The sequence below is a fragment of the Ailuropoda melanoleuca genome, chromosome 6 (assembly GCF_002007445.2).
Source record: "Ailuropoda melanoleuca isolate Jingjing chromosome 6, ASM200744v2, whole genome shotgun sequence".
Classification (NCBI taxonomy): domain Eukaryota; kingdom Metazoa; phylum Chordata; class Mammalia; order Carnivora; family Ursidae; genus Ailuropoda; species Ailuropoda melanoleuca.
The window spans coordinates 49,605,780-49,618,976 of record NC_048223.1 but is presented as its reverse complement, the minus strand read 5'-3'; the positions used below and the strand labels follow the sequence as shown (position 1 = coordinate 49,618,976).

The 13,197-nt window shown below is 44.9% G+C and overlaps 1 protein-coding gene across 1 annotated transcript; it reads left to right on the top strand.

The window, feature by feature from the left end:
• The first annotated feature begins 7,760 nt into the window (after window positions 1-7,760).
• DKK1 (dickkopf WNT signaling pathway inhibitor 1) lies at window positions 7,761-11,080 on the top strand. The gene is given in 4 exon segments (NM_001304925.1): window positions 7,761-8,182; window positions 8,430-8,592; window positions 9,729-9,872; window positions 9,994-11,080. Coding segments are annotated over 4 exon segments (807 nt in total). The 5' UTR covers window positions 7,761-7,936; the 3' UTR covers window positions 10,248-11,080.
• Window positions 11,081-13,197: the final 2,117 nt, after the last annotated feature.

Here is a 13,197-nt window from a genome sequence, read left to right as displayed (position 1 = left end):
GCCTTCCTTAATGTCCATCACCCAGTTACCCCATCTCTCCATCTTCACCCCCTCCAACAACCCTCAGTTTGTTTCCTATGATTAGGAATCTCTCATGGTTTGTCCCCCTCTTTGGTTTTGTCTTGTTTTATTTTTTCCTCTCCTCCTCTATGATCCTCTGTTTTGTTTCTTAAATTCCACATATCAGTGAGATAATATAATTGTCTTTCTCTGGTTGTAAAGTCATTTTTTTAAAAGATTTTATTTATTTATTTGACAGAGAGAGAGACAGCCAGCGAGAGAGGGAACACAAGCAGGGGGAGTGGGAGAGGAAGAAGCAGGCTCACAGCAGAGGAGCCTGATGTGGGGCTCGATCCCACAACACCGGGATCACGCCCTGAGCCAAAGGCAGACGCTTAACCGCTGTGCCACCCAGGCGCCCCTGTAAAGTCATTCTTATATATTGTACACTATAGTACTAAAACAATAGTATACAATTTTATACTTAGCATCTAACCTATAGCAATTAATTTAGTACATAAAAATACTTATTGAATTGAATGTTTAGAAATAACATTCTCACATATCTTTCAGAATCCTTTATTCTTTAAAAGATATCCTAATTGCAGAGAAACATTTTTGGTTTGGTTTTGTTTTCTGTGAGGACTTCTCTTTAAGAAAAATGAGCTATAAGAAAAACCTTGGGAGTAGTTTAGAATTATTAGCTGCAAAATAATAACCATGCAATAACAATACAACTGATAATTTTAACAGATACATATATTAAACTTCCAGTATGTTATTTTACTAATTTTTCTGCTTTTTCTACTTGTGCATGTTGGCTCTAAAGAAATGGAAGTATTAAATAGCGTCTTATAACTTATTTCACCTGCGATTATAGCTTTGTATCTTAAACCTGGAATGATTAATAGTTTCTCAAAGAGATGAATAATATTCTCTTATATTTTTATTCTCCATGGATAATTACACATGGATGGTCTTGTCTACGATTTGTTTGGGCTAGAATTTCCCAATAATATATTTCTAATAATCCGGAGACCTTGACATTTTTATCTGGGAACGCCACAGAGAGCCTTTCAACTGCAGTGGAACTACATAGACATAAACTTGAGAACCTACATGTTGGATCCCAGTTCTCTTTTTAATTGTCACTTATGAAGAAATAAATTATTCCATGAACAAAGCATTGTGTAGAACATTAAGAACAAGAGAACACTCAACCTCGAAGAGGTTGGAGCACAGCAAAGTGAAAAGGCTATACAGTATATAAGTAACTGAACCCGGAAAATCATATTTCTGGAGAGTTAAATTATAGGGTTCCTAAATCATTTTAGCTTCCCTACGAAGAACTTCTACGGAAATTCCACCAGGGGGCACCAGAAGAGCGGGGTTTCCCCCACTGAAGGCCAGAAACTGAGGACACAGCGGAGCCTGATGTCCCTCAGAGCTTTAATCTTCCCCTCCGTCGCCTTTCCTCCTACCCCTCTTTAATTAAGTCGGAAAGGCCCTTTATTTATTTGCCCATGAACTGACACAACAAACCAACTGCACCATTGTAGTGTGAACGGCTTTGCGAGCCGAGCCGCAGCAGCCCCATGAATGTGCTGAGCACGAAGTCTGCTCAAAGCCCAGCAAACGGACTGTTTGTGAAAATGCCATCCCGGCTCAAGGCTGATTAGGACAGGGGTCCCCGGGCTGTTTGATCTTCACTCATCAAAGCGAGTCCCTAGACAAGCTCGGTTTTCCACCCTTGTGCGCGGGCAGCGGGTCGTGACTGCACGGCGCAAAGAGCCATCAGCAGCCTGCGGGCACACGTGCGCCGCTGCAGGCCTCCGGCTGGGGCCTCCCCGGGCTGCGCAGGGTGAGGGGGTGTGCAGGGAGCGGGTACATGCGCAGCGGGGGGGGTGCAGGGATTGGTGTGTACAGAGTGGGGGTGCAGGAGTGGGGGCATGCAAAGCCGGGGTGGGGGGGTCCCTGCTCAGCGAGGGGAGCAGGAGCGGTGTGCACGCATCTGAGGTGCAGGGATTGGTGCATGCAGAGTGGGGGTGCAGGAATGGGTGCACGCTCACGGGGGTGCAGGGAGGGATGCACACGCAGCTGGGATGCAGGGAGTGGGTGCGCACACAGGTGGCCCCCAGCTTGCCTTGAGGGTGGTGGTGAACCTGGCCTGGATTACACATCCTTCTCTCCCACCACAGTTCTGCTTCTGGCCTACCTCCACGGTCCCTTGGGGTCTAAAACAGGGTCTTGGAACACTAAAGAGCTTTCCAGGTCCTGCTTTGTTTTCCACCTCTGGGTCGCATTCCAACTCCCTAGTTTGAAATCTAGGGATGGTTGGAAAAATTCAGCTCTAAAGCATTAGGGTCAGTTTTGTGAAGGCAAATAATTTCCTACTCTCTGGCGTGTGCTTGCTCTCCGTGGATATGAGCTTGAGGGTAGAACTACAAATTAACAGTGATGAAATTGCACCTGTCACTTATTTTTGGTTTTGGACTTTTCTGTATTTACTACATTTTCTCCTAGAACATCTGACTTAATTTAGAAATATACTTGGGAGCGACTGGGTGGCTCAGTGGATTAAGTGTTTGCATTAGGCTGAGGTCATGGTCCCAAGGGTCCCTGCCTCCAGCTCCCTGATCAGTGGGGAGTCTGCTTCTCCCTCTTACTCTCCCTCTGTGCTCTCTCTCTTTCAAATGAATAAATAAAATCTTTTTTAAAAATTTTAAAAAATTTGAAAAAAATACATGTGTATAGCTCCATCTTTTAAAAAAAAAAAAAACCTGATTCAAGTATTCACTTATTTTAAGAGATTTAAGCTCTTGTTTTCTTTGAAAACACTTATTCAAAATCAAAATACAGCATTGATGTCACTAGTATTACTTTAGGCTGCCTGAAAAATGGGCCTCTTACAGGATATTAATCAGAATATAAAAGTCCTTATCCTGGCAGTGATTTTTTTTTTTTTAAGTGAGAGAGAGAGAGAGAGAGAGAGAGAGAGAGGCTTGCCTAGTCAGAGGGGCCTCTCCACCTCCCACTTCCATTTTATAAATGAAAGACCAACACCAACACTAGAATTAAATGGCTTGAACAAGCTGCCACGTTTTAGGTTGTCACAGAAGTCCCCAGTACACAGAATCCCAGCCCCAGTCTCCTGATCCCATGGCAAAATACCTTTCCTGGCCACCATCCTCGGAGAGCACCTGCATTATAAAGGAGGCAATAATAGGAATTGAGAGACATGAGGGAAAATGACATTTCTCTAGGTCTGGAGTCTGTTTTAAAAGGATCTTGTATCCTGCTTTCTGCTGCCATTGGCCAATATTTATGGTTGGAAATGTCAAATCCTTTAGAAGGGATGCTAAGGGGACCATTTTGCAGTTTCTGTAACTATATACCGCAGCCCTCTCTCTGTGTCAGGACATCAGAAGAGATCCTCTGCGGTTTTTCGTCAAAAGTTTCTGGGTCCTGGGCTCTACTCTCAGATTAGTTTTTTTTTTTTTTTTTAAGATTTTATTTATTTATTCGACAGAGATAGAGACAGCCAGAGAGAGAGGGAACACAAGCAGGGGGTGGGAGAGGAAGAAGCAGGCTCATAGTGGAGGAGCCTGATGTGGGGCTCGACCCCATAACGCCGGGATCACGCCCTGGGCCGAAGGCAGAAGCTTAACCGCTGTGCCACCCAGGCGCCCCCTCAGATTAGTTTTTAATGTCTTGCTGCTGTGAAACCCATTTTCTGAGCTAGGTTGGAAAGCTACCAGGGAGCCTGATTTATCTGGGCTGGCCATCTCCACTGACCAAATAAACATAAGCATTGTCAAATCTTGCCTTCTCTTTGTACTGAGGAGGGCAGAAAAGCCTAACCCAGTCTCTGGGGAGTCTTAACATGGGCCTGGTCTAAAAGCCCTTTTAAACATCATGAAAAGCATTAAGACCAAAATCTTTTAAAGGCCAATGAGGAAGTCTTAACATTTTTATTTATTTATTTTTTTTTTTTACTAAACTCAGGAATGAGGAATTCCTACTATAAATTTAAGATCCGTACCAGCATAAATGTTGACAACAGTCACCATAAGGAATGACACTTATTTAACGTTTTCCTAGTAAAGTACAATTAAATGGTAACAGATCTGCTTTCTTTGATTTAACAAAGAGAAAGAATGAAAGAAAGAGGGAAGGGAGGGAGGGGAGGAGGAAAGAAGGGAGGGAATTAAACATGCAGCAGTCACAGAAGAATCTGAAATGACAGAGATGGAGAGATCATTTGCAACTAGGCACAGTGTTTCTGTGGGCTTCCTGGCAGATGAAGACAGTGAGGAGTATTCTGTGCTGGGTGCTCAGTGCTTACAATGTGAGGAATGCACACGCTCCCACGCCATCAATGAGCTAGGAGGTTTGATTCCACATCGGTTCGCATACTCCAGCTATTTAAAAATCTAATATAGCAAACCTATTGTATGCATTATGAGAATATTTCAGCAGATGAAATAGGAGTTAGGGGTCCCTCCAGAGCTAAATACACTACTTTTAATAAATGAAATACAGTGGCCCTGACTCCCCCCACCTCTGCCACTTAGCTCAGAGAGTCATCAGAGCCCTCCCTGCCCTGAGGCTTGTTGTCACCATTTCTGGACCTTTTTCTGTCTTCCCCATGACCTCATGTGTGCCAAAATATGACCTGTTTGGGGAAAATGTTTACCCCCATTCCCATGTAATATTTGCTTCTCCCAACTGCTTATAGACAGAAAGCTTTCTGAGGACAGGAATGCCTTCAAGGCTGCAGGGTATACTCTCAGAGGCACTAAAGTAGCATTTTGCATATAATGGACTTTCACAGAATTTTAATTGGCTGCTGGTAACACAATGAACACCAGGTTAACCTCCTTACCAATCCTGCTCTTTTGTTCCCAGGGAGGAAACTCAATCATGGTAAGGATTTTCAAATGGAAACTCCACTGAGACAAATCCTTTTTCCCACTTGGAACCAAGAGTTGGCTTCCTACATACTTGGCCCTCTCTAAGGCCTTCCTGGGGGGTGCTCTTCTGTATAACTTGCCACCCCTCCCCCAACTCAGTTATTTGAAGATGACCTGAGCACTCACATTTGATCCCAGGGCACCAAGTTCCCTGCTTAGCACATAGTAGAAACTCAGATATTCACCAATTCTTTATTCGCTTTCAGATCACAAAGTCAGGAGCAGCATGGAAAGTAGGGAAGGAGACAGAATCCAGTCTGCTCTTGAAACCCTACTCTTGACTTAGCTCCCCTAACTAACACAACAGACTCAACCATGACAGATATACATATTCAGGATTTGAGATTGAATTTAGGCAACAGGTCTTTTTGTTAAAGTTTTGTTTGTTTTTTTGCTAATGAGATTTTTTTCTTTTTTGCCCCAGACAATAGTTTCATTTGTGAATCCAAGCTCTTAATGAAGTAAATTTGTTAAATATGTTAACAACATTACCATCTCTTTCAAAAAGAGGAAAAGAGATTGGCCAGAAGTGTGGCACAGCATATTTTTAGAAATATTTAAATAGGATAATAGGACTAAGAAGAAACATTTTTACCCTCCCCGAGGTCAGGGGATTCTTCCCCTGCATTTCAAATTCATAACAATTTAAGACACACTGCAGATTTCCTATTACAGTGAAGGTACTCAACACATCAATTATTGACACTATCATATGCTGCAAGTGATAGTATGACACCTAAAGTCCCCTATAGCTTTACCCTGTTATCCTATAATACCTCTCCATCTATACCAACTTCAGTAGAGCCATATCTGCTCAAGAGAGACCTGGTTTATTACTTCTTCTCAATAAAATGTTCCTCGACTTGTTTGTTAGTCTCATTTAAAAAAAGAAAAAATATATATAAGCAGCTTCCCCTTTGTTTCCAAGTTTCAATTTACGCCAAAAATTTCTAGAGTTGTAGCCAAGTCTAGATCATTGTACGTGTTCATAATAAACCTAAAAAAAAAATATGTGGGCTTTAATCCATATTTGAATTTCAAGAAGGAATTACCAATAAACCAGAGGAAATTTCATAGGACAGATGGGATTTGGGACGGGTGGAATACCAGTGCAATTAGAGGCATTACTAAAGAATTGTTTGGAAGATGTTCTTAATAGGACTTTTGAAACCCAAGGAACTAAAATTCAGACCATTACAAACTTTTTTTTTAACCCTTCCCCCTCCTAACTTTAGGATTATAGGACTTCAAGACTCTCCTGGGCTGTACTTGGTGATGGTGCGGGTCATGAATACAGGCCTACATGAATGCAGAGTATTAAGTAGCACAGAGGTGAGGGAGCACAAAATTAATATATCCTAGTCTTATTCAACAGTGATTATTCAACCATCTCTTCCTTTTCCAAAGTTTCATGGCAGTTGTCCATTTCCTGATACTATGTAATTGCGGTACTTAATCTTTTATTATTACTATAATTAGGACAGTCTCCTATTTATACTCACTGTGCCTCCACCGCCCAACCCCCCAAAGAGCCACAACGTAGAGGGTAGCCCAAGGCCAGGGCACCACGCTTTCCAGAGGCGTTCGTTTGTTAAATAATTTCCACTGTATAAGCAGGACAGCATTCTTACACGCCAGCGGGACTTTATTCTTTTTCTACAGGGACCTAAATCACGTCGAAGTCACTCACGTTCTGGCTCACTTTCAGTTTTCCTTTTCGTGCAGCTAGTCTTAGCTCCCTGGAGGGGTATTATTCCCTGGTCCCAGGACGCTCTGACTTGGGGGCAGCTGTGCGATCCGGAATACTCAGGGCAAGTTAGGCGCTGAGCTCTAAGGCTCGCTCCCCTCACTGAGCTGACCGCCCCCCCCCCAACGCCTCCGCCCCGGGCAAGGCCAGCCGGGAAGGACCACCGACCCAGCCCGTGGACTCTGACCGGTTTCGCTCTGGCCACTTTGATCTCGCAAGTCGGCCTAATCAAGTTCATCGACCTAGCGCGACTGCTCGGATTCAAAGAGCGGCATTAAATAGTTTGATTATCGATAGTCACTTCCCTCTCCCCTCCACCCCTGATTTAATTTCCAAACGCCAGTCTCTCGCCTCCCTCTCTAAACTTCCCATCAAAAGAGAATTAGTTCTTCTTCCTTCTTACCCTCGTTTGATGTGCAAATTTCCTTCTCTTTGCACATTTTTCTCGCGGTGGCGGCGGGATGGGGGTGGGGTGTGGAGGAAGGAAAGGGGGGCAAAGCTGAACCAACTTAAACTGAGGACCTCTCTCTAAATCTGCAAACCGTGGGTCTGAAAGTTCAGTTAATCTGCAACTTGCACCAGCCACCTGGCCCTCTCGCCGGGGCGTTTTGAGAGAGACTTTGAATTACCGGTTGGGCTGTTATTTCACCCCGAACGCTATTTAACGGTGCACAATAAATGAGTACGGACTGGCATAAGAGAGACAGGAGGAAAGTGGTTTTGCACAGCATTACAATCCCGCTCTGAAAAGTAGTTCGGAGCCCGAGAGTGCAACCCCTGCTGCAGCGGGGCGGGCGCCGGGGTCCCAGATTCCTCCCTCTGCGCGCCTCTGTGGACGCGGTCCGCGCTCGCGCTCCCGGGTACCCGCGCCCCGAAGGGAGCTGGGCCAGGGGACTGGTTGCGCCGGGGAGGGCGGGGTAGGGAGGGCCAAGCACCCCCTCGTGTACACACACACACCCTCCAGCCCCTCCCAACGCTTTGAAATCCCATCCTCGCTTTGTTGTCTCCCCGGAGGGGCCGGGATGCTCGGAGCCGGCGGTATAAAGACGGCAGACGCGGCGGTGGCGGCGCAGAGCTGCGCCTGCAGTCGGGACTCGGGGACCGCGGGAGGCGCTCGGAGGCCGGACTGCTGCCGTGCCGGCGCGGCTTCCAGCGGCCACCCTTGCACAGGGACATTCCTGCCTTGTCTCGGTACCTTTCCCGGACAACTTCTGCGATGACGGCCCTGGGCGCAGGGGGAGCCGCCCGGGTCTTGGCCGCCCTGATAGCGGTGGCCCTCTGCGGTCACCTTCAGCTCGGAGTGAGCGCCACCTTGAACTCAGTTCTCGTCAACTCAAATGCCATCAAGAACCTGCCCCCGGCGCTGGGCGGCGCTGCCGGGCATCTGGGCTCCGCCGTGAGCGCCGCTCCAGGGATTCCTTACGAGGGCGGGAACAAGTACCAGACCTTTGACAACGACCCGGTGAGCAGGGTCTCGGGGAGCCTGGGACGCTGGGACCCTGAAGGGGGTCTCAGGTGGGGGGGGGAGCACGGAGAACGTGTTGAGTGTGTGGAGTTGGGGGCTCAGTCGGGAAGTCTGCCTCTGGGAGTCCTGGGCACAGCAGCTTCGGAGAGGGGCACGCAGAGGGCCGGTGATGAGCGTCCAGGTCCGGGAGCTTGGGGACCTGGAGGCGCAGGTGCCTCACCCTCTGCCTGGCCCTTCCCCGCAGCCGTACCCGTGCGCTGAGGATGAGGAGTGCAGCACGGAGGAGTACTGCGCCAGCCCCAGCCGCGGAGGGGGCGCGGGCGCGCAAATCTGTCTCGCCTGCAGGAAGCGCCGAAAACGCTGCATGCGTCACGCTATGTGCTGCCCCGGGAATTACTGCAAAAACGGTGAGTCCTGTAGCTCCCTTTCTGATTCAAAGCGTCCCGCATTTGGCCTCCTACGGATGGGAGTTAAAGGCTCCTGCCTTTGCTAACCCTGAGGCGCCACCTGTGAATGGGTGCTTATCCTGCAAGGTTCCCCAGAAATCTTGAGAGTGTTTAATCTGGGAGGTCGTGGGGCGCCTTGTCTTCCTCCGTGCCCCTGGCCTGCCTAACAGGAGGGCTTAACACAGAGTGAACCCTTCCCTGAACCTTTGTGCAGGAGTACCTTGACATCAATTGAGAAAGATGGGGAAGAAGGTGAAAACTATACAGAGAGCCCAAGGAAACCAGCACTGGTTTTAGCTGCCCTCTGTTTTTCTTACAGTGTCTCCCATGGCTCTACCACCCAGGCCCCCCTCTCCTGATCCCTGTTAAAACTGGTGTCTGCCAGAAGACACTGATTTATCTGTGCTGGCCACCCTTAAGGGGGATCTGGATTTGCATCCTAGCCTCTGAATCCATCTCCCTGTCTCCACCTCCTGCTACCTTAAAATAAGTCTTCAGTCCAGAACCACAGATCCACTAAAATTTAATGTCTCCAAGAGGTAGGCTCAGACAGCCAAAGAAGTCTCCAGAAATAAGCTTGAGGGTGGCGACCCTCTTTAGGATCCAGTAATACTTGAAGCCAAACTCAATCTCTGTAATATAGAAATTATACAGTGAAGTAACTGGTGGGTGAGATTGTAATCTTCCAGGCAGCTGGTGTTGCCTTTGCTTAACTTGGTCTGCCAGTACCCATATAGCACCGAGGGCAGAGAAGTTATTTTTAAAAACGATTTTTAAGTGACTAGTTTTATTTCTTACCCCAAGGGTGATATTAACATGGGCAGAAATCTCACTGCCACTACCACAGTTGGTAGGAAAGTATTTTAAATGGCTATATTGGGGATGTTGCATATGACTGCACAGTGCACGCATTGATGCTTCTGTCCATCTGGGGAGTTTTGCATTAACACTAGGGAGGAAGTTTGGCTTGTGTTTAAAATAATGTTACCACAACGCGACATCTCAAGTTGGTGCAGGCATAACAGACCGCCACGGTCAAGGCTGTTGGTGGTTAACTACTGGCTGTAATGTGTTACTGCTGTCTCCTGCTTCCTTAGGAATATGTATGCCTTCTGATCACAATCATTTCCATCGAGAGGAAATCGAAGAAACCATTCTTGAAAGCGTTGGTAACGATCACAGCACCGTGGATGGGTATTCCAGAAGAACGACGCTGTCTTCAACACTCTATCATACCAAAGGTAAAGGACCTTACCATTAATTCTTTGTTAGCATGTCAGAAGTGTCTTTGGGATTTTCTTCATGAAATAATGCAGACCCGGCAGTAACCATGCACTCTCCCTACTGTCTCCTCCTTTCCAGGACAAGAAGGTTCGGTCTGTCTCCGATCATCAGACTGTGCCACAGGGCTGTGTTGTGCTAGACATTTCTGGTCCAAGATCTGTAAACCTGTACTCAAAGAAGGTCAAGTGTGCACCAAGCACAGGAGAAAAGGCTCCCACGGGCTAGAGATATTCCAGCGTTGTTACTGTGGAGAGGGCCTGTCTTGCCGGATACAGAACGATCACCATCAAGCCAGTAACTCTTCCAGACTCCACACCTGTCAGAGACACTAAGCTAGCCGTCCAACCACCATGGACTCTTTTCTATAATAGATGCTATGAAAACTTTGTGTGACTTTTGTCAGCTCAATCCTAAAGGATGTACAAATTCTGTGGTTATGATTAAGCATTCCAATAATACCTTCTGAAAATCTGGAGTGTAAGAGCTTTGTTTCTTTATGGAACTACCCTGTCATTGATTGCAGTAAATTACTGTGTTGTAAATTCTCAGTGTGGCACTTACCTGTAAATGCAAAAAAGCTTAATTATTTTTCTAAAGGTGCTGCATGGTCTGTTGTTTCTTTTGTTATGTAAATTTTTGTACACATTGATTATTATCTTGACTTTAATATTCTATATTGAATTGAAATAAATAATTTCAGCTTATACTTCCTAAATGCTTAAACCCTTTCCCTTTTAATTCTAGACTCTAGAATGCAAGCAGCTTTTGGAATGACAATAGGTATCTAAACTTGATCATGGAAATACTAGCTTATTTTCTGAAATGTACTATCTCAGTGGTTAGATTATATTTATCTCTAGGCTGTGATAGTCCTTGAAATAAAATTTAACATTTGATACCATGAAATGTTACAAGTATAGATAAATTTTGGCATTGTGCTCTTAGAGGGGGTGTGTTTGTGTGTGTATGTGTTCTAAAGGGACAGAAATGGGACCTGTTTCAAGGTGATCAGAGGAAGACACTGTCTAAACGTAAGACAGTGTTGGTCAATTCTAGAGTAATTTTAAAGAAATTTGTTCTTCACCGTCAAACTCACATAATCATGGTGTGATCATGAGATTGACTTACATTACTACTTTCAAAAACAGCTTCAAATAAATTAGTATCTACCCAAATGGTTAATAACTCTTGAGCAATAAAGGAAATTTCCCACACAATACCAGAGCAAAGTAATGGATGGTTATCAGAAAGGGGGTATGTGTGTGTGTGTGTGTGTGTGTGTGTGTGTGTGTTGTAAATACAGTTGACAAATACATGCAGATTTTGTTCCAAATTACTCAGTTTGAAGGATCTTAACTACTATTTAATGCCATGAAGACTTGTTTTAATTACTTTGATTTTAAGATAATTAAATAAAAATTGCAAATCCTCTCTCATAACTTTATTTCTTTCCCTTATTAGTGAGGTAAATATTTCCCTTTTTGTTTTCCTTAAATCTGTTGATTAGAAGGAGGGTAGAGATAAATTGTTAAACACACACACACACACACACACACACAGAAATGAGATTTAAAGTGGCTTTAAGTTTTCATTTGCCAGCTTTGGCATTGGCAAATCCGAGACCAGGGAAGGGGGAAGCAAGTGGTCCCAATTTCCACTTACTCTGTAATAGTCTTAAAGTCTGTATCAAAAAAAAAAAAAAAAATCACAAAACACTGCGTTTAACGTACTCTGAAGGACAATGACTCATCAACTGTTCACAAAGTTTCCTTCAGTAACACAGATGTCCGAGAGCGTTTGTTGTTTTTGTCTTCCCGGAAGTGGCTCAATTTCAAGGGGCTCAGCCAAGGAGACACAAGGTTTGGTTGGTTCTTCCCTGACAAGGCGACTGCCAGGATGTCTGTTGTTCAGTTCCCTTTTGTCTGCAAGTTTCAGCCTCCTCACCCTGGAGAAACTTTCTTTTTCTACATGTGCTTGTTTGCTGATGTGCCAATTCTAAGGCCTGCTGTCTCCAATAAAACACAATAGAGGAGGGGAAACAGGAAACCCTTTCTTCAAGAAGAAAGAAGGGCCTCTGTTTTAAGAGGGGAAAGGAGCAATCATTTAAAGGGCCTTGGTTAGGAGATCCCTTCCTCTCTCCAGGAGCCAACCACGGCCAGGGACCCTCCGTCTCTGCCCACCTCCACCATGTTCCTTCCTGGATGCTCCCTGTCTTGCGACGGGGGTGGGAGAAGGAGAAACCAACGAAGCAGGGACACCTCTTCCTATTGAGGGAGAAGTTAGGAAGGAGTTTCCATCAAAGTTCTGCACATTTATAAAGGTGTAAAGAATTTCAAGAAAACTGTAGATACTTCATTAGCTCATAAGGCAAATACAATACGAATTCAAAAGAAGATGATTTAAGGAAACTTGAACCTTTTAGATAGTGGCGCTTAAATGTGCTTATGATTTGACTTTCAAACAATTTGAATGGAAAATACGTGAACTTGGATTGCATTCACAGGCTATTTTACAAAAGGGGAACATACTCTGCACGTACCCCTGCATCTTGCTCTTTTTACTTAATGCATCTTGCACATCATTCCACATACACGTGGAGAGGGCCTCGTTCCCTTAATGGTCGTATCAAGTGTGTAGTATGTTGGGGTGGCTATACCATGATTTATTTGGAGTCAACAGAGACACATTTTAATTGTTTCTGGTGTTTTTATTTGAACAGATATTATGCTGCAAGCATAGAATTTTGTGTACTTGTGCTGGTATAGTTGGTAGGATAAAACGGTCTGACTTCGGCTCAGGTCATGATCTCAGGGCCCTGGGATCAAGTCCTGCATCTGGCTCCCTGCTCAGCAGGGGTATCTTCTAGTTCTCCCTCTCCTCCCCACTTGTGTGTGCTCTGTCTCTCAAATAAATGAAATCTTTTAAAAAAGGAATGATTAATTTTTGAAGTGAAATCTTGAAATAAAACATGCTTTCTGTAGCTACTCGTAAGGGGTGGCTTGGGCAAAATGTCAGGATGCCTGCCTATCACTGATCTATTCATTATTAAATGCTGACTAAGTTGTATCAAAGGAGAAAGAGGGAAATACAGGCTTATCCTAACGATTTGACAGTAATCTCTGGCATTCAGTGTAAGGTAAACTTGTTCTAATTCCTTTGAATTTAAAATAATTATTAAATAAAATCCCAAGCAAGTCTTTTCCTCAACCCTTTTTCCCCCCTTGTTTAACTCGAAGAGTTTAATTTTCACATTTTGTTTAACCTGAACTCCATTGATAGGAC